This window comes from Petaurus breviceps, unplaced genomic scaffold, assembly GCF_028583685.1.
Source record: "Petaurus breviceps papuanus isolate PSGF00001 unplaced genomic scaffold, PetGlider_PUasm1.0 101, whole genome shotgun sequence".
NCBI lineage: Eukaryota > Metazoa > Chordata > Mammalia > Diprotodontia > Petauridae > Petaurus > Petaurus breviceps.
In genome coordinates, this window is record NW_027185575.1 from 38,079 (window position 1) to 59,468 (window position 21,390).

General features: G+C 54.7%; 1 protein-coding gene across 3 annotated transcripts in view; it reads right to left on the bottom strand.

Moving 5' to 3' along the window:
• LOC138157115 (nuclear receptor corepressor 2-like) overlaps positions 1-21,390 on the bottom strand; it is a 219,162-nt gene that overhangs the window by 30,091 nt on the left and 167,681 nt on the right. For all 3 annotated transcript variants that reach the window (XM_069082791.1, XM_069082716.1, XM_069082639.1), the window contains exons 7-8: positions 15,041-15,097; positions 2,299-2,351 (exon numbers count right to left, since the gene is read on the bottom strand). In XM_069082791.1, the coding sequence (XP_068938892.1) occupies positions 2,299-2,351; positions 15,041-15,097 (110 nt within the window). The remainder of the gene's footprint in view (positions 1-2,298; positions 2,352-15,040; positions 15,098-21,390) is intronic.

A 21,390-nucleotide genomic window follows, 5' to 3' on the forward strand; every position in this document is an offset into this window, starting at 1 on the left:
CAAAGGGCTTTATGTCAGTCATTCCAATTGTCACCATCATTACGGTGCTGGTCATGTGCTCTAGCCTCCTTTCAAGTCTAGCGACCCTGACGTCAGCCAGCCCCGATGGGAGCATTCCCACCAGCTGCCGAGTGGAGATGCATCACCAGCCACACTGCTGAGAGTGCCATCAAAGCTCCAGGAGCAAAGGCCTTCCAGACGGGACCATTCTGCCTTCAAGAGGCCGGGCCTGCAGGAATGAGGGCTGGGGAGACTTTTGCTCCGGGCCCCGGGCCCTTCAGAGCCCAGGGAGAGACCCTTCAGCTCATCATGTCCCCATCCCTTAGAGACCCGGGAGCTCGCTGAGAGCAGGGACTCACCTTTGTATCCCCAAAGCTTAGCACAATGAGTGGCACAGAGTAGGAAACTGGTAAATGATTTTTGTTTTTGGAGGGGGGAAGGCAAGGCAATTGGGGTTAAGTGACTCGCCCAAGGTCAAACAGCTAGTTACATGTCAAGTGTCTGAGGCTGGATTTGAACTCAGGTTCTCCTGACTCCAAAGCTGGTGCTGTATTCACTGTGCCACCTAGCTGCCCCATGGTAAATGGAAACTGGTAAACGTTTACTGAGCACAGGACGTCAAGGAGACCTGACTTCAAACAGTGGTGTGACCTTGGGCAAGTTACCTCGCCTAATTAACACCTGGTTTCCTCATCTGTAAAATGGGTACACTAACAGTACCCACCTCCACAGTGCCACTGTGAGGATTAAATAAGGTAAGGTTTACAATGCCTTCAGTCTACCTTAAGACACTACAGAAATACCAGCTACTGCTTTTATTGTTATTCTGAGCAGTGCTTACAGTAGTACAAGGATAATTAGTATGATGATGGTCAGTCATGTCTGACTCTCTGTGAGACTATCTGGGGCTTTCTTGGCAGAGACACTGGAGTGGTTTGCCATTTCTTTCTCCATATGGGGAAACTGAGGCAGAGTGAAGTGACTTGGCCAGATGAGTCTTCCTGACTCCAGGCTCAGGAGCTGCCCCATCCAGGTAATAAGGATGACGATTAGGACAATGGCCCTGGACAGGATTCCCAACTCACTGCTGTCCCCATAACCCAGGCTTCCCAAGACTGGCTCAGAACAAGCCAATGGCCTCCTATGAGCTCATTGGGCAACCAATCCCCAGAACCATCCCTATGCCCTAGCATCAGGAAGCCTTCCCTACCACCCCATAAATCCCTCCAAAGGTCTGGGCAGGATGAGAGGCCTTAGAGGCCCCCATGAGCCCAGTGGGCTACACTCGGGCATGGTCACCACCCCCCACAGGACACCCTCTAGGTAGAACCAACAGCAGGTCACTTGGACCCCCTGCAGGGGGCAAGGGCAGGGTTCAGTATCAATGCCTATTATGTGCCCTAATAACTCCCTATGAAACACAAATGGAACCCTAGTGGCCCCATGGAAAGCCTGGGGGCCTCCAGGCTAAGCCACCAGCCCCCCTGCTCTCCCTGGGAAGCACCATGGGATGGGAAAAGGAAAGAGCACCATTTGGAGGCCAAGGCCCTGGGTTCAAATCCCTATGGGTTTTGTCTTTTTTTCAGCTTCCTCCCTGTGCACCAAGCTGCTTCACACCCTCTGGTGCCCAGTTTCCTCAGCTGTCAATCGCCAGGAAGGGACCAGATGATCTCTAAGGGCCTTCGCTCAGAGTCCCCTGCACATCAAGCCCTATGACAGGACAGCACCCAGATCCTGCCCCAGGTCCCTCTGACCTTCCACGATGGCAGTGACTGTGAAGGCTGCCTAAGGGGGCTCAGCTTGACCCCACTGGAAATGCCGTGATGAAGCGCCAGGGAGGAACGAGGGCAGGTTTGTCCTGGGTGGCCTGGGGCAGGCTGTTTCCCCCTCTGCTGCCTCATCTTCTTCCTCTTATAAGAGGAGGGGGCTGAACTGGATGACTTGGAGAGAGCCGTCCAAAGGTCAAGTGACTAGTGCCCAGGGTCACACAGTGTATGGGTAAGGGGTGGGACCTGAACTCAGGTCTTCCTGACTGATCCTTCTACCCACCCACCTGCTCGCCCACTCAATGACACCAGAAGAGTAGGCAACAGAAAGCAGGCCCACAGAAAAGGCCCCCAAGTTCCCCAAGCCCCGCTCCAAACATCTTGCAGAGGCCCCTGCCCTCTCCAGGACTCCACCCCAAAGGCCTCCCCTAGCCCAGCACAGGCTCCGCCATAGCAGGCGGGCCAGAGGAGGGGCTGACCCTCCGGCCGGGCCAAGGCACGGCCTGACGTGGCACAAGTGCCAGATACTTACATTTTAATGTTTTCATGATACTGCCTGGTGTCTGAGGGCTGATTGTATAATGGCTGGAATAAATGAGAAAAGACAAGAGATCAATATAGGAGCTGACATGGAGGCCCCCCGGCTCCTGGGGCGCACTGTCCCTGCTGGCACACCCTGCCTCCCTGCCCCTATGGCTCTGGCACCAGTCCCTTGAGCCCTGAGAGCCAGGGCCAACCAAGAGTTGTGGGAGGTCCCAGAGTGTCAGGGAATAACTACCCCACTTTGGATAACACGGCAGGTCTGGTGCCGGCCCATGACCTCAAGGAGAGCCATCTGTGGGGAGCTCTAGGGCAGGGGCTGGGACCAGCCCAGGACACCCTTGCCCCAGGCCACTCCTCTCCTATGAAGCCAGCCCCTGCACAGTCACCAGGGGTCATCGGTGGGCTGGGGACAAAATCCCAGCCTCTAGCCAATGGGTCACCAATCAATCAATCAGCACACACTGAGGAAGCCCAGCCACAGAAGGAAGGCAGCCCTGCCCTCAGGGGGCTCCCCTGCTCCCACCCCTGCTCCCGCCTCCCCTCTCCTTCCCTGACAATCCAGGCCTGCCACCTCCAGCAGGAAGCCTTCCCTGATTAACCCCACCTGATCTGAGATGCCGGCTGGCCCTGAACCAGCGGCCTCCCTCCCCTGCCATATGAGAAGCTAAGCCCTGACGGCCTCTGAGCTCCTTCCAGCTCTGAGCCATATCCCAGGCTGTGGGACCCAGAGGAGGAAGGAAGCTGAAAGCTGGTGGGGGGATGGAAGGAGGGCTGAAACCAGAGAGGCCGGCAGGGCCCCGAGTGGAGCCAGAACAGGCCAAAGCAGTGGTAAGCCTTGGCTGGAGCAGATTTGGGGAGAGAGTGGGGGGAGAGGGAGGTGGGGCAAGTGATGGGAGAGAGAGAGCGGGGGAGGGCAGGGAGACCGCCTACATCCGCCCCCCACCTAACTTAGGCCGCCCACCTCACCTCCTCTCTCCAAAGCCCTGGTTACTGCCCAGCTGTAGAGACACCCTCCGTCTACACCAGCAGCTCCTGAACCCATGTCCTGAACCCCACTGTCGGCTGGTGAAGCCTAGGGGCTTCTCTGAAGGGTGACCCTGAACGCATGAAATGCAATGCCTGAGGTTACAAAGAGGCTCACCTCCAGCTCTGGGATCAGAGCATCAGAGCTGTTTTCTGAAAAACCGATGTCACTGAGCCCAGGTTCAGAGCCTGTTTGACAGGAAGCCTTTCCCTGAGCACTTATTAAGTACCTGCTGTGTGCCAAGTAAAAGGGACATGGTCCCTGCCCTGGGGGAGCAGTCAGTCTAATGGGGAGGCTAGACACAGACAGGAGAACTCAGAGGGAGACCCCGAGGCTCGTCACTGTGGAAAGGCCATAATTACAGGGGCCAGAGGGCTCCTGTAACAGCCCAATGAGCGGGGGGGAGGCGGGGCACACGGGCCAAAGGGGCAAGGGCAGCCACAAGGGTGGGCCGCCCCACAGGGCTCAGCACCAGAGAGCAAGGAGCGTGGGCGTCTGTTGTCTGACTGACAGTCATGGTGAGAAGATGCCCCAGAACCCGCCATTGCCTCTGGCCGTGAGCCATCTATGTGTTAGATGTGTGTGTGTATACAAACATACTCCCTCGTGTGCTCACATGCGTCTATGTGTGCACACAGGGTGGTTCCATGTGCATGGATGCACGCCCACGTGCGCACACACTGATCATTCTTAGTGGAAATCGGCCCTGAGGCAGACACGAGGGCTCTGGGTTCTAATGCCGGCCTCGTGAGCACAGGCCGGTCATCTCACCGTTTAATAACATGCCTGTTCTGTGCAAAGGAGGAGCGGCTCAGCAGACCACCAGGCCAGAGGCTCTGAGAAGGTGCCAGCCAAGCTCTGGGGCAGAGCTCAGTGGGGTGTCACCATGCAGCACATGGGGGTGCCCTCTGTAAAGTAAGGGAAAGGCCCTGTGCTCAGGGCCAGGGACACAGAGACATCTGGTACTCCTGGAGAAAGCCCTGTCCACTGGAGGGCGGGGGAAGGGGGTCTGTGGGACCTCCCTGACAGTGGTCAGAGCTGCCACGGCACCCCCTGCCCTCTCGGCCTCCCTAGAGAAGCTCACCTCCAGCTCTGGGGAGGGATGGGAGGCCGCCTGCGGCCAGCTCACTCCCCCACCCCGGCCCTCCACCTCCAGGCCCTCTGCCTCCACTCCAGCGGGGCAAGAAGGGATGACCTTCTTCCTTCCCAGGTTAAGCCCGGCCTCCTGTGACTGTGCCCATGATCACGGCCCCTCCATCCCCCTCGGCGCCGGGGCTCTGCTCAGAGCACAGGTGCCAGCCCATTATCTCCTCTCTTCTCCAACCACTTCAACCCTGTCCAGGCCCATCCGTCCCCACCACCCACACACCTCCTCACCGCCCCAGGCCTTCACCCCCCATCTCTTCTCCAATCACAGTCAGACTCCAAGGAAGGATGCTTTCATTCTGCATTTCCTCACAGCCCACTCACAATCTGGCTTCCGACCACCCACTCATGGGAAGCTGCTCTCTCCAAGGTTACTGGTGATCTCCTAACTGCGAAATGCAATGCCCCCCACCCCCTCCCAGCCTGTGACAGAGAGGCCCCCTCCTCCCTCCCTGCCCTCCGGGACGCTCCCTTCCCAGGCCCCTCACCTGCTCTGACCCCCCCCCCGCTTAACATGGGGGGTCCTCCCCAGCTGAGGTCTGGCTGAGCCCCCTCCCTGCTGAGCAGCCAACAACACCCACGGGCTCCCCAATCTCCCAACAGCCCTCACTCATTACCAGTCAAGTGCCTGCTGGAGATCTTCCCCCAGACATCCTGCAGGCCTCTTAAAGCTGAATGCATAATGCCATTATTGGTGCTACTCCCGCCCCCCCCAAAACAGACAAGAAAGGCCTGCTCTGGACCAGGCCCCAGGGCTGCTGCACTCTCTCTGGGGGGATGTCAAGAACATTGCTGGAGCACTCTAAGGTCTGCAGAGAGCCTGACCCGCCTCATCGCTTAACCCTGGGAGGCTGGGAAGCTCTGTACAGATGGGGAAACTGAGGCTCACAGCTGCCACCCAGCCAGCAAGCGTCTGGGCAGCACCTGAATGCAGCTCTTCCCCAGCCCAGGGGTGGGGCCCTCTCTTCCATACCAACCCCCATCTCAGTCAGAACATATCAATAAACAAGCATTTGTTAACTGCCCCAACAAGCCACACACTGGGCTGGACCCTAGAACTACAAATACAAATATGCAACAGGCCCTTTCATTTATATCCAAGGTGGAATCAAATGGGAGCCTATTAGCACACTGTAAGTGCTTAATAAATGCATGTTCCCTTCCCTTCTGGGGGACGCACATGTACACTCACGTGGAGCCTGCTTTGGAGGGGATTTGGGAGTGGCCTGGAATGAGGAGGGGCTCCACAGGGAGAGCCTCAAAGCCAGGGGCACCAAGGGCTCCTGTGCCATCAGGCTTCAGAGACCTCCTGACCCACCCCTCACCTGGGGCAGAGCTCCTGAGGAGCAAAGAAGCTACAGGGTGGGAGGCCTGGACCAGGGTCATGGGTCCGCCTGGGACCCACCAGGAAGGCCACAGCTTCTCATCCATATCCAGGTCTGAAAGGCCTGAGCTGACCCTGCCACCTCCCACCCAGGGCCCCGCCATGCGGCTGGCCACGGGACACCCTGCGTTGTGGCCTGACCGCAAGCACGCCATCCATCTGCTCTCCCCATGTGACTGGAACGTGCCCTGGGCCACCAGCCCTGGGGGCTGATCTAATCGGAGGTTTGGTGGACCTGTAGAAGGCGGCCTGGGGCCTAGGCCAGTCCTGTTGGGCCTGGGGGATGAAGGGTCAGGTGTGACTGGGCCAGACCTCCACTACCCCCTTTACTTACATCCCTCTGGGGATGGGTTAGTCTGGTAGGGGGGGGGTGAGGGGGGACACCCATTTCTTCAGTTCTCCAGTCTGAGGTGGGATCCTGGGATGAACCCCTTCCCCTCTGCTTCAGCTGTCTCATCTGTAAAATGGTGGTAAGAAAAACACCCCCCCCGGGCACTGGGGAGGGTCACATGAGATGATCCCTCCAAGGGCCGTGTGAATGGGAGCTGGCATTACAAAAATCACCTATATCACTGGTGGAATGGATGCCCTGCGGCTCCCGCCCATCTGGTTGGACTGGGAGCAGCCAGAGTCCTGGGCCCCTCCCTGCCTTCTTCAAGCCCAGGCTGGGTGGGGGGACGCACAGACACATGACTTCTCCCCACACTAACAGCACGCTCTGCACCTACACTGCAGATAAAACACTGTCCAGAAACTCCAATCTCGTCATAACCACAATTCCCCCGGCAGGAGGGGCGCTGTGGGGGCAATCTGCTCAAACACAGAAGGAGGGGAGGCCGCCTGGACGCCAGGGAGGGCCCCACGCCCTGCACGGCACGCTGAGAACCACTCCAACAGCCAGCTCCGCACACCCGGGCCTCCCCGATGGGAAATCTCCCCGATGGGAAATCCCCCCGACTAAGCCCTAAAGGACTGTCCAGCACTTGCTTTCTTCTAACAGGGAGGGGGGCACGACCCCCACTTTACAGAGGAGAGGCACACGATGTGGTGGGGAGCTAGCCGGACTCCTCTGGCACACACTCACTGGGTGACCCTGGGTTGGTCACTCATTTTTGCAGATGTCAAAGTGCCCTCAGAAGGGGTGTCTCCACACCCAGTGAGAGTGGCTGCCCAGTTCAGGTATATGTGAGGCCACATCAGAGCTGGGATGTCAACCCAAATCTCCTCATTCAGAGTCCTGGTGGCCACATGATGGAGACCCTCCCTGAGGCCTCCCAGCATGGCGCAGGTTCCAGGGCCCCCACGCTGTCTGGCAGCGTCCCCGCAGACCCACCGATCTCTCTTGTGCCTGTGTTTCTCGGCTGAAATCTCATCCTGAAGAGGCTTCTTCCTAACCCCCCATGTGTAACACAGGGCAGCCTGCTCACCTCCACTGCCCTTGGGGCTGGGGCACCCCCCTTTCCAGTCCTCAGAGGCAGCTGTGTTCCTTGGGGCCATGATGAGAGCCAATGTCCACATATGCCTGGGTTTTGCAAAGTGCTCAGTATATATAGGGAGAAATGATTATTTCTCTCTCATATTAATAAACAAATACTGAATTAGGCCCAAGGTTTTCCCCCCTTTTCTACTTCCTCATCCAGAAATCAACCAGTGTGGGAAATGCTAGGCAAAGACTGGGCCAGGCTGATCAAACACCAGTCAAAGAAATTCTGCATTGAAGCAAATGGGCGGGTTCCTGCTCATTGTGCCTCCTCAGATAGGTCTGGGGAAAGCAGGTCCTCCCTTCGGTCAGACAGGTGATAGGGAAACTGAGGAGTCTCCTGGACCAAGCCCCTCATTTCATTATAACGTTCTCTCATGAACCTCATAACCTCATGAACCTCTCATAACCACTCAGAGCTGACTGCCACCCTCAGGAGTGTCAACTCTTCCAAAGAAACAGACTGGGAGACCACTGCCAGGAGGGGTCTTTGGTGTTAAAGGGGGCCAATGACCTCTTTTGCTAAAAACATGCTTGTCTTGTTAACAAAAGAGTATCACTTGGTGCTCCAACGTAGGCTGAGGTCAGTGCTCTTATCACCCCTATTTTACAGACAGGGAAACTGAGGCTAAGAGACTAAAACAGCTATTAAGCATCTGAGTCAGAAAATGGAATCTGGCCTTCCGGCCACCCAGGCTCGCACTCTGTCCCCTACATGGCCTAGCTACCCACAACACCACTGGCAGAATACAGGAATTAAAAAGAGGGGCCTCTTTCAGAAGCAGAGACGGCTCTGGTCTACTAGGCCCTGGGACCCTCAGTTGTTTCCATCGTGTCCAACTCTTCATGGCCCCATTTGGGTTTTCTTGGCAAAGATGCTGGAATGTTCTGCCATTTCTTTCTCCAGTTCATTTTACAGATGAAGAAACTGAGACCCCCAGGGTCAAGTGACTTATCCAGGGTCACATAACTAGTAAGGGTCTGAGGACTCAGGCCCTCCTGACTCCAAGCTCAGTGCTCTGTCCACTCTGCCACCAAGCTGTCCCCTGCGGCCCTATGAGAGGGAATAAGGATTGTGAGATCACCCAGGCTGACCCCACCTTTGGAAAAGCAGCAAGGCACAGTAAGCCAGATGTGAAGGGGGAGCGCACTGGGTTCAAATCATGGCCACTGTGGCCTTCCACCTACTACCTTGGGCAGTGTAACCTTGGCTGACAGAGACATTCATCCTCTCCTAGTCCCCTGCCCCATGACATCAGCCACCATCCCACAGCTCCTCATCACAAGCTGGCCTCCCCAGCACAGCTCCCCAGAGGGCGGAGGATTTGTAACCCCAGGGCTATGTACAGTGCTTGGAAAGGGAAGTCTGCTCAATGCCTTCCACACTCACTCACTCACTCACACATGCATTCATTCCATCCAACGTAAAACATGGGGGATGGTGAGCCTCAGATCTTGTGGTTCCCAAGATCCCCCCAACAAAGCCGTGGAGGTGAGGGCCGACCGTAGGACCGCTGGGGAGAAGGGATCTGATTAGGGGCACAGCGCCCAGGGCGAAGAAACAGGCACAGAATGCAAATGAAAAACCTACGGCCCCAGGTTCAGTACCCTCAACCCTCCAGTGAGGCAGCATTCTTAGAATGTCACCCCACAGGAAAAAGGAAATCAGAGGACAAAAAAAATGAAAGACAAGAAAGGCACCCAGGGTAGGCAGCCATTCTCTCTGTGGGCCTCTGTCTGCATCCCTCCCTCCCCCCACTTCCCTGTTTTTTCTCCTCCCCTCCCTTCCTCTCTCTTTCCCTCCCCTCTTTCTCTCCCTCTCTCTCCTTCCCTCTTTCTGCCTCTCCTCTCTCCCCCCTCTCTCTGTCTCTCCTCTCTCTCTCTCCCCCCCCTCTCCTCCCTTCCCTCCCTCCCCACTTGGTCTCCCTCTCCTCTCTCCCCTTTCCCCTCTCCATCACCCTTAGTCTCAGCCTCTCTCCTTCCCTTCCCACCATCTGTCTCTCTGTCTCATCTCATCCCCTCACTCCCACAGAGAAGGTGCCTGGCTGCCTCAGACAGAGGGCAGGGGTTTAGGAAGAGACATTTCCTTCCTGGTGTCCTGGTTACTGGCTAATCCTTCTCTGAAGATAAGTTTCCCAGTCATTTCCCTTGGGCTTGTCTGGGTCAGGAAACCGTTTTTAATTCATTCTTTTCCATCCCCACCCCACCCCTCACCTCCTGCTCCAACCCTTAAAAATTTCCGCAAAGTAAATTCCCTTGAGAGCCTGTCTTCTTTTCCAAGAAACAGAAGGGGGGGGGCCCTCAAAGTTTGGCAGCAAGGAGACAGGGTCCAGCTCCAGTCCTGTACAAACTGTAGCTGCAGATAGAAAGCTCTTGGGTTTGGAGACAGAGAGCCCGGATTCAGATCCCATCTCTGATGCTAGCTGGGTGTACAAGAGCAAAGTACGTCACCTCCCTCTGCCTCAGCTTCCCCACCTGTAAAACGAAGGGCCTGTCCATGAGACGCTGACTGACTGGTTTTTCCTCCCCTTCAATGCTCTGGGGTACACAGACTGCCTCAACTTACCCTGTTAATTTATAGACAGCTGGGACAGGGTTGTCTCCCAAAGCTTCCGGATAAAGCCAAAATACTTTGGGGAGGAGAGAAGAAAACTTGAGCTCTCTCCCTCTGGCTCTAAGAAGGCTCACACCTCCAAGAACTGAAAGGTTTTCTTCCAGGTCCCAAGAAAAAAAGGTGTTAAATCTAAAAGCACCTGGAAGGGCCCTGCCCCGCCCCCATGGGGAGTCACCTATCAGTGAGGCCCTCCATTTCTCTCACAGTGCAATAATTTCTGACCTACTCTCCTGACCTCGAGCCTCCTCCAACTCCCACCTCCCACCGAAGCCAGGGCCTGACCACGGGGCTCCCTATTTCCTCTGGCAGCAAGCACAAAATCCTGGCTGGCTTTGGAAGCCCTGCCCACCCCGGCCCCTTCCCACCTTTCCAGGCTCCCCTCCCCATGCACTGAGACCCAAACATGCTGATGCCCCATCTCCCATCCCCAGGCCTTTGCAATGGCTGTGCCCCACACCTAGAACACACCCCCCTATTCATCACCACCTCGGTTCCCACGTATCCCATTTAAGTGGTCTCCGTGTTGCTCGTACCTAACTGTTTCCCTGGCGTCTCCCCCTCCAGAGCTCCTTGGAGACAGGGAACCTTTTTGCCTCTCTTTGTAGCCCAGCCATCTGGTGCACTGCCTGGAATTCAGCAGGAGCTTAATAAATGCCTATATGCATTTGGCATATATTCTGAACACACAGGCCTCCGAGTTATCTAAGCCCATCAGAATGGAGGCTCCTCAAGGGCAGAAACTGTCTCACTTTTGTCTTAGGAGCCCCAATACCCAAGGAAAGTTCCCTGCACACAGCAGGCGCTTAATACTAGCAGCCCCTAGTGTGCAGACAGCACTTTGAGGCTTACAAAGACTTGCAGCGGTTCTCATTCCTTTAAACAATGCTTCCTTCATTGACTCTTTTGAACCTACACCCCAATAAAATGTGAATTCCACAAAGGAGGGACACGCTCTGTTCTGGGCCTTGGATCTGGGAGCCCTGGCACAGGGCCTGGCTCTGGATAACGGTAGGTGGGCCTGGGTCCACCCAAGGGGTCTCACTCTAGAGAGCCCAGACGAGGCGTCCATACCAAGTCCCTCTGCGCTCCTCACCCACTCCCAACTGAGAAAGCTTCTCCACACACACCATCATCCTCCTAACAGCACCAAGAGGCCATTCTGTGGATGGGGAAACGGAAGTAGAAGGGAAGTGACTGGGTCAGGGTCATACAACTAGCAAGGGCCTAAGACTGGATTTGAATACAGGTCTACCTAGCAACCCTCGAACACCTCTATCCAACCCCACCCTGGCATGGTGCCTGGCACACAGTACGCACTATATAAATGTCAGCTGTTATCAGCCACCATTGCCATTAGCCACTCCAAAGGTAATTCAGGTCACAAATGCCAGGGGCTGGGGCTGAGGTTGAGGCTCCATCCCCCTCCCCCAAGGGCAGGATGCTCCTGGGATCCTCAGGCCAAAGCCCCAGAATCCTCCCGCTCCCCCCCATTGGGTCCCCTAAGGCCTCCATGCCCACCACTTGGCTAACACCACTCCCTCCAAGGCCACCCATGACCATTTAGACGGCTCAGCTCCTCCCCAGGCCTCCTCCTCCTCCTCCACTGCTCTGGAGGCCAGAGGGTAGCAATTCCCTGACTGACCTCAGACAAATCTTACTTTCTCTGGGCCTCAGTTTCCTTGCCTGCAAAATGGGAGGGTGGAATCGGACGAGCTCTGGGTTCCCTTCTTTCCTAGATCAGACACAGCCCCAGGTTCCATGCCGCTGCCCTCTGCTCCCTCGCGCCCACCCCCACCACCCTGGGCCTTCTCCATCCCTCTCTTCTCCCTTCTTCTGCCTCATCCTTTCTGGTGGCTCACCATCATCTCTCCACACACGAGGCTGAGATCTCTGGACGGGGCCCAGCTGTGCCCTTGCACTACCCTCCTCGGTCACCAGTCACATCCTGGACCTTTCATATCCAGAGTGCTCTGAAGACATTCTGAACAGACCCACACCTCACCCAATCCTTGTCTTTGGTGACAGCAAGGCCCCTCTTTGGTCTCCTAGGTCCTGGCCTTGTGGGCGTGACCAGCTGCTGTCTCTTACCCCCATATCTGAGTGGCTACGCCCCCTCTCTGGGCTCATTGAGCCACTGGCCAGGGCCAGGTCCTCCTCAGCCCCCACCATGGGCCCCCACACACAGATCGGCCCATATGATTCCCCTGCTCTATCAACCCTTGGACTCCTTGCTGTCCTCCAGAGTTCAATACAAGCTGTTTAGCTTTGAAAGCCCTTTACAACTGGTGCCGGCCTCACTCTCCAGCCTCCTGGGAGAGTCCTACCCTCCCACAGGCAAACAGGCCTTCTCTCTCTTCTCTACTCCTGACCACCCATTTCCAGAGTCCCTACCTTTACCCAAGATGTACTGCCCACCTGAAATGCCTCGAGTAGGCCTTGGCTTCCTGCAAATTCAGACCAAGCATCACTTTTCACATCCAACCTCTCCTCTCCTCTCCTACAAGTGTCCCCTTCCCAAACAGCCTGGATCCACAGCCCTTCCACTTACACTAAGGCTGTGCAGGTGGCCTTGTCCACTTACCCACCCCACCTCCTTCCAGGGCGAGCTGTCACTGCATCTGCCTGTTCATGCTGCAGGAGCTTCATATATGCACATGCTGACTGGCACACAGGAAGCACTTAATACTGTGCCGCTCATTCATTCACAATTTCTGGCTTCCTTCAAAGCTAGCTCAAGGACATGTGATCAATACTTGCTGACTGATTGATCCTTGTAGCTGTGGAGGGCTGCTGCTGAAATTCACTCAGATTTACCAGTCTGCAGTCAGGCCCTGTCCTCACTGCCCCGGGAGAAGGAACAGAAACTCCTCAAAGGCAGGAATGATCTTTTATTTTAACTCAACATACAGTTTCTTGCACACAGTCGGAGCTTTCCCCTATCAGAGTCTCCCTCCCGAATACGAACACGGCCCCTCCTATCGGAGACAAAGGTAAAAAGGTGGCTGATCCCACCCTCCCTCCCAGCTAGGGAGAAGTCCGAGCATCCCGGCCCTCTTGGCCATCTCAGCCCAGCCATCTTGGCCATCTCAGAGCCATCTCAACCCGGCCATCTGGGCTTGGCCAAGGCTCCTCCAAGCACCTGCATGGACACAGCTTCCTTTCTCTGATGCCGTTTCCTCCCCCTGGCCCCAGGCCCCACCCCAGACCAAAAACCTCTGCTTGCCTCTCCTGGAAGCCCTAACATCAAGGTGAAGAGGAGAGGTGTGACTTCTTTGATGTCTCTGGCACCACCCCCATTACACAGAAAGGAAAACCAGAGCAGCAGGGTCACTCTGGAGCCACGCCGCTGACAGTCCCAGTTTTTAAATGCTTCCCCTTTCAATGCCAAAAGCAGGAGCTGCCAGGGCTCTGGGCCAGCCCGTCAACCCAAACCTCCGGGTGCAGAGAGGACCAGAGGAGAAGGGAGGAGGCGCAACATGATGGGATTTTATAGTGGAAAGGCACTTACAGGCTACAGACCAGGGCCCAGAGGCCCAGAGAGTCACGCCAGGAGCTAGGGGCAGGCCTGGGATCAGAGGCTCTGACTCCAGATCTCTCCCAACAAGGGTGGTGATGACCCAGGGCCAGGTCAGACACCTGCCTCTGAAACCCACCCCCCCGCCATGACCCTGAGCAAGTCAGATGGCTTCTCTGGGCCTCAGGCTCCCCATCTGTAAATGGCAGAGGTGGGATCCACCAAAATCCCTTCTGGCTCCAGGGCTGAGCTCCCGTGAGCTCCCTTTCTCCACGAGGCGTCTTGGGTCAGGCCAAGGCACTTTCCTTGGCAGTGTTCAAAGGGGGACCTGTCCTAATGCCCCAAGTGAGTTTTCTCCCAGGGAGACCCTAAGACACTGGACATGCCCAAACCCCAGCAACAGCCCTGGCAGGTACAGGGGGCTCCCAACCCATCTAAGGAGGGGCCACAAAACAAACACACACATGCTGAAAGTCCCAAACACGCCAACGGCAGCAGCCACCCCATCGGGGAGCAGCTCAGGGCTCCCAATCTAATGCAGGCTAATTGCCTCTTGACTGCTAATTTCCTTAGGTTTTATTTTCCAGGGCTTGAAAACACACACACACACACACACACACACACACACACACACATTTTCTCTTTCTCACACACATACACTTTCACACACACGCATACACACACATTCTCTTACACACACTCACATGTGCACACACTTCTCACACACATACATGCATACACACATTCTTACACATGCATACACACATTCTTACACATTCATACACACTCTCACACATATACACATTCTCTTACACATACACTTTCACACACATTTTCTTACATATATACACACACTCATACATACACACACACATACATATACATTATCTTACACATACACACTCACACACATTCTCTTACACATACACACACTTTCACACACACTCAATACACACACACTCACATTCTCTCTTACACATACACACTGTCACACATTCTCTTACACACACTCACACATACACTCACACACATGCACATTCTCTTACACATACACTCACACACATTCTTACACATACTTTCACACACATTTTCTTACATATACACACACTCATACATACACATACACACTCACACATGCATATACATTCTCTTACACATACACACTCACACACACATTCTCTTACACATACACACACATACACTCTCTCACACACATTCTCTCATACACACACATTCTCTCTTACACATACACATACTCTCACACACACTCCCTCTCTATCTCACACACACACCTCTCTTACACATACACACACTCTCAAACACACACACACACACACACACACACACACACACACACTAACAATGCTCTCCCTAAGACCTTCCACCACTCCCGTCCACATCTGGAGCAGATCCCACACTTGGCTATTCCCGGCCCACCCCACTCAAACCACAGTGGAGACGGGCAGGCCTGGAGGGAAGCCCAGGAGGCCGGCTCTCAGTCAGCTGTGGGACCCCCCGGTTTGAAACCACCCCCCACCCCTGGCCCCAAGGCCCCAGACTTCATCTTACCAGTTCTACTTGAGGGCCTAGGCCTTCCAGGATCCTGTGGGCAGCTTCTGCTTTCTTCTGTGGAAGGAGAGGAGAAGAAAGAAAGATAAATAAACAGGTCCAGGACAGGGCTACCCCATATGGTTGGGTGGGTCCCTACCCATCTGGTCAGTGCACAGGCCCAGTCCTCGCTTGCTTACTTACCTATAACAGTCAGCTCAGTGGCCTCAGCACCCTAACTCAGAGCCCTTCCCAAGTCCACCCCATCTATGACATCCCCCGCGCTCCCCGAGGTCCTCAGTCAGACCAAGCCCTCTGGAGAAGCCACCTGGCCCGTCCTCCTCCCCAACACTGTCCTCCCCGTCACGTCCAACCCAGTCCTGGCCCAGCCTCCCCATCTCCCCCCAGCTCTGCTCCCCAAGGGGACCCTCCTTCCCTGCTACCGAGGAGCACCAGGCCCAGCTCACTCCTCTCTTTCACTTCTGAAGCTGGTCAGATTTTCTACAGTGACCTCAGTGCTATCTGAGGGAGGGAGGGAGGAAAAGGGGAGGGTGCTGAGAACAAGCTTAAGAAAGTCGGGAGGGAGGAGGCGGGCAGGGGGAGAGGGAGAGAGAGGACAGACAGATCCTCAGCTGGGTTATCATGTGACTCCTTCCAAGCTGCCCTGGGTCCTCCCCCACCTCTCAGTCCCCCAGCCCCCAGCTTATGAGAAAACAGGAACATGGGTGATAGCATGGTCCTCTTCAGTCACTAAGTACACAACCCACCACGTGGCAGGCGGTCTGTCCATCTGGGCTGGAGGCAGCCGACGGCTCCAAATAAAGGACCCCACTGTGCCAGCAGAGATGCCCCTGCCAGGGGGCTGGACTGGGCGGGCCAAGCAGCACAAACAGCCAGGAAGCAAAGGGCTCATGGGGAGAGGAGAGGTGGGGGCCTTCTTGGCACCTGGCGTTCAGAGGCCAGAAAGTTCAGCCTGGCACTAACGTGGGTGTAGTGAGTGTGGGCCACTGGCACATAGACAGACAAGCTGCCAATGACTGTACTTCAAAAGAAAGGGGGGGGGGGTTAGAGGACATCTGCAGTCCCCCTCCCTCCAGGCAGGGCCCCGGGCTGGCCATCCCCAGTCCCTCTCCCCAGGAGGAAGCCCAGAGATCCCAGTCACTTCTCCCACACACCTGGACCTCACCAGCATTCAAAGACGGGTCACATGAGTAAAATCAAACACAGTATTCGATGCTTCCTATTCATTCATTCATTCCACAAGTACTAATTATGGATCTGACAAGTCCCAGATACTGTGCCAGGCACTAGGCTTACTCAGGCAAAAACAGAACATCTCAGCTTTATGTTGGGGAGAAAACAAGTAAGCCTAAGATGGTGTACAAAGCAATGGGGGTGGGCCAAGATCAAAGGTCTAGGGTCAGGCTTTGCTGGGCGGGTCCTCAACAGACTGGGGCTGGGGACTGGGGGAGAGGCCCCAGGCCGGGCAAGCAACAGCAGCTTAGTGAGGAGCCAGGCCACCGAGGTTAGAAGAAATTGGGGGAGGGGGTCAGTGGATAGAAAAGAAGTAAAGAAAAACAAATGAGAGAATGAATGGCTAGTTTTATGTTGTGCTTTAATGGTCCTCACAAAAATGCTGTTAGGTACATGCAATCATTATCCCCTTTACAAAATATTTTACAGATGAAGAGATTCAGAGAGCTGAATGACTGCCCCAAGGTCACACAGTTATTAAGGGTCCCAGGCAGGATTTGAACTCAGTTCCTAGACCCAATCAGTGATCCTGTTGAGTGGGGGGAGACCTGTGAGCAGGACTGAAAAGCAGTTCACTGGGTGGGCAGAGGTCAAAGCAGGAATTGGTCCATGTGGCTGAGGCTAGGGACCAGGACTGGGAAAAGCGGGAGTGGCAGGTGAATATCCTTCTGAGACCAAGGTCAAGGTCAGTCTATGGCCAGGTTATAAATGAGGATGGGGATAGTCAGTGGCCTATGTTAGGATCAAACTGTGGCCGAGAGTAGGGATCATGTTAGGAGAGATGGGGAGAGCTGGCCGTGGACTGGACGGGGGCTCCGGTTGGACCTGGGGGTCAGTCTGCCACAAAGACTAGGAGGAAGAAGGTCAAGAGTGTTCTGGGAGGGTAGTGACCATCTTCATTCCTTGGCCAAGGTCCAAGAGGACTTACAGCACCTGACTGGGCTCAGGGAGAGGCCCTACCTCTTTCCAGGCCAAGGGAGGGACCCAGTCTGCAGCCAGCAGGAAGTCAGGGCTTGAGCAGCCTGGGAGCAAGGCTAGGGCCCAAGCTGTGACCACAGCACAGGACAATTCCCAGGCGAGACTGCCCTAAGAGGACCTGTGTTTCTGACTGCACAGGGTGCTGGCTGGGCTCACCGCCTGCCCCTGGCAACTGGCGACCTGGGCAAAAATCCTCAAACTCCTCAAACAAAGGCCTCAGTCTCCTTTTCTGTGAAAAGGAAAAGGCATTGGAGTGATCTGGCAGAAAGAACAGTAACATATAAAGTTGGATGGAAAGGTACCAAATCCTGGCCTCTGCCTCTTCTGCTGCCTCAGTGGGCCTCAGTTTCCCTTTCTATAAAAGGGTCAGACGAGATGACCTCTCAGGGCCCTTCTAGCTCTAGACGTATGATGCCAGGATTAGATGAGGGAGGGGGTGCACTTCACCTCTTCTGTGGCCTGGACCACCTCCTCCCCTCGAGGCAGCCAATCTGCTGAAGGCGAAGGGACCTTTATCAGAATGACTCCTTGATGAATTAAAAGAAATGTGTGGGAGAACAAGGAACAAAATCTACTGACAAAATATTATTAAAAACATACACACACATTCACACACACACTCCCACACATTCACTCCCACACACACACACTCACTCCCAGTCCCACACACACACACTCAGTCCCCCACACACACTCCCACACACACACACACTCACTCCCACACATTCACACACACACTCAGCCCCCCCCCATACACACACACACTCACACACCCTGCGTAGACTTATATGCACACGTCATCTTCATCAACAGAATGTAAGCTCCTTGAGGGCAGGGACTGCTTAATTCTGTCCTGACACACCTGACACATGCAGCAGACACTTCCCACGTGCTTGCAGCCAGACCTGAATGGAGGGAGCAGGAGCAGAAACGTCCATCAGTCCAGTGAGGACATGTCAATAATGCCCAAGCTGAGGTTACAAAAAGCAGCCCCACTGCGTGAGGCCAGGCCACATAGCAGGCAAACCCAGCTGGAGCCACCTCGAGTTGGCAGCCCAGGGTGAGGTGCCACCTGGAGAGGAAGCCCGCTTCCCCGGAAGGAGGAGGGGCCCACTCACGTCTGTCCAACCCTGAAGGTCTCCCATCAGGCCAGGAAGGAACAATCCATCGACAAGTGACCTGAGAGCCATCCTGCGCCCTATATTCTTAACTCCCACGTCAGCCCACAAGGAGGCCACATTCTTACATGGGGGACAACATAAGGGAGAGTGCAGGAAATCGGGAAAAGCTGCCCCAGGAAAGGAGGAGCTACGTCCTAAAGGCACGGAGAAGGCCCATGGGACTGAGTCGGAGAAGGAGAATGCGCCAGGTTACGGCCCCAGAAACCGCAAAGATGTGGTTCTGGGAGATGGCGAGTCACATCCGAGGAGCAGAAAGAGAACCAGTCTGGCAGCCGTGGCCAACAAAGCCGGGAAGCCGGGCTGCAGATGGGCATCCACACCAAGGGGAGGGTCTTTCTTCCTACAGGGGAGAGCGAGAGACAGAGCTGATGGAGCAGCCCACCGATAATGCAGGGATGGGGAGACCACCCCAACGCCCCTGTGGTCACTGAGGCCGTGGCCAGCATGTGGGGGGGAGAAAGGCCAGAAGACAAGAGCTGGCAGCTGGCGGACGGGCGACAAGGAGGGATGTGCAGAGGAGCCCACGGACAGGAGGGGTCTGAGAGTCACGGCTGAGACGACAGAACCCTTGGTGTGGATGGAGAGCAGGGGTCTGGGGCGGAGACACCCCTGAAAAGGAGACAGCAACAGGAGAGTGTCCAGAAGGATGAAGACTGGGAAAGCCCCATCAGCAGTGGCCAAGGCGCAGAGGGCAGCCTCGGGAGAGAGAGTCTGGGGCCAGGCTGCTGAGGGTGAGGAGCGGGAAAGGAGAGAGCGACAGTGCAGGAGCTCTGCTGGAAAGCAGGGGAGAGACATGGGGCAAGAGCTCCAGGGGCTGAGAGATGGTCTGCTGAATGGATTTTCTTTGTTTGCCTTTTGGAGGGCAATGGGGGTTAAGTAACTTGCCCAAGGTTACACGGCTAGTTTTTTGTGTGGGTGTTAAGTGTCTGAGGGCAGAAACGAACTCGGGTCCTCCTGACTCCAGGGCCGGCGCTTTACTCACTGTGCCACCTAGCCGCCCGTTGAATGGATTTCCTTAAAGGCAACAGAGAAGGGACCAGTGGACAGACCGAAAGTCACACAGTGGATGGAGGCTGGAGCTTGAGTCAGGAGGACCTGGTTCGAATCTCAGATATTTATTGGCTGTGTGACCTTGGGAAAGTCACTTAATCGTTGCCCATGTCTTCTCCTCTACAAAAAGGGGGAAATGATAATACCTACTTCCCAGGGTTGTTGTAAAGATCAAAGAAGACAGATCCAACAGTACCACTTCTAGGGCTGTATCCCAAAGAAAGCATAAAAACAGGAGAAGGACCCACACGTACAAAAATATTTATAGCAGTTCTTTTTGAGGTAGCCAAGAACTGGAAATTGAGGGGATGCCCGCCAACTGGGGAACGGCTGAACAAGTTGTGGTATACGAATGCAATGGAATACTATTGTGCTATGAGAAATGACGAGCAGGTGAATGTCAGAAAAACCTGGAAAGACTTAGATGAACTGATGCTGAGTGAAGTGAGCAGAACCCAGAGAACTGTATACAGTAACAGCCAGAGTATGAGGACTGACTTTGACAGACTTAGCCCTTCTCACCAATGCAAGGACCCAAAACAATTCCAAAGGACTCACGATGGAAAATGCCACCCATGTCCAGAGAAAGAACCATGGAGTCTGAATGCAGAGAGGCAGGCTATGTTCTTTCTTATTTTGTTTTCTTTCTCATGGTTTCTCCCATTCGTTATAATTCTTCTATGCAACACGACTAGTGTGAAAATGTGATTTTAATAGGAATCCATGTGTAGAACCACATCAGACTGCCTGCCATCTTGGAGAGGGAGGGGAAGAAAATTCAAAATTTATGGAAGTGAATGTTGAAAACTAAAAATAAATAAACAAGTTGAAAAAAAAGCTCAAACAAGACATTTGTAAAGCACTTTGCAAACCCAAAAGTACTATCAATGCCAGCTACTGTTATTTTTAATGGATGATATTAAAGATGAGGAGATGGAGAGGGTGGCAGAGGGAGAAGGAACTCCCACCAAATGGCCCTGATCACCTGACTGCCTGCAGTCCCTCACATGGCTGCCAAAGTGACAATAACCTTCCGTGGCTCCCTCTCACCGCCAGAAGCAAACATAAAAGCCTCCGTGTGACTTCCAACTTCTCTCATCTTCTTACACCATCTTTTCCCTTCACATACCCAACAATCCAGGGACACTGCCATCTTTGCTCTTACCCACCCCAGACCCTCCATCTCCACTACCCAGAACTGTCTCCTCATATCCGCCTCTGGATTTCCCACGCCTTCCTCCTCTGCCCACTTGTTTGCATGTTGTTCCCCCCTTCAGACTGTGAGGCCCAGAGGGCAGGCACTGTCTTCTGATTCTCTCTATAGACCCAGTCTAGTGCCTGGCACACAGCAGGTACTTGTTAAAGGCACAGTGTGCCTTTTGGAGCAGACGGTACCATTGCATCCTACCACGTTCCTCACTGGGCTCCACATTTTAGGAAGGGGAGGGAAGACCTTGAGACCAGGCCACAAGAGAATGCCCTGAAGGCACTGAAGTTGCTATTGGGAGCTGTGACCATGATGTTAGAACTTCCTCCAGTTTGAGAGATTCTGTGGGTGTGGGCACCACAGGAGCGAGTGTGAATCCTGACCTTATTATTTAATCCCCATGGAGGCTTGTTTTCCTCAGCTGTAAAACCAGGGATTTGGCCTAGATTCCTGCCAGCTCTGGAGCTATGTCCCCACACCCCCTGGAGATCTGAAAAACTGGGGGATTTGGTCTGCTTGGCTCCAGAGAGCAGAGCCAGGGTTAACTGGGGAGGGGTCCCAGAGATCGGCAGATTCTGGCTTTGCATCAGGAAAATCTCCCCTAAGGATTCACACTGTCCAATACTGTCCGATGATCAGCTGTGAATGACATCCAAATCTTAGCAATCCGATGATCCAAGACAGTTCTGAAGGACTCCTGA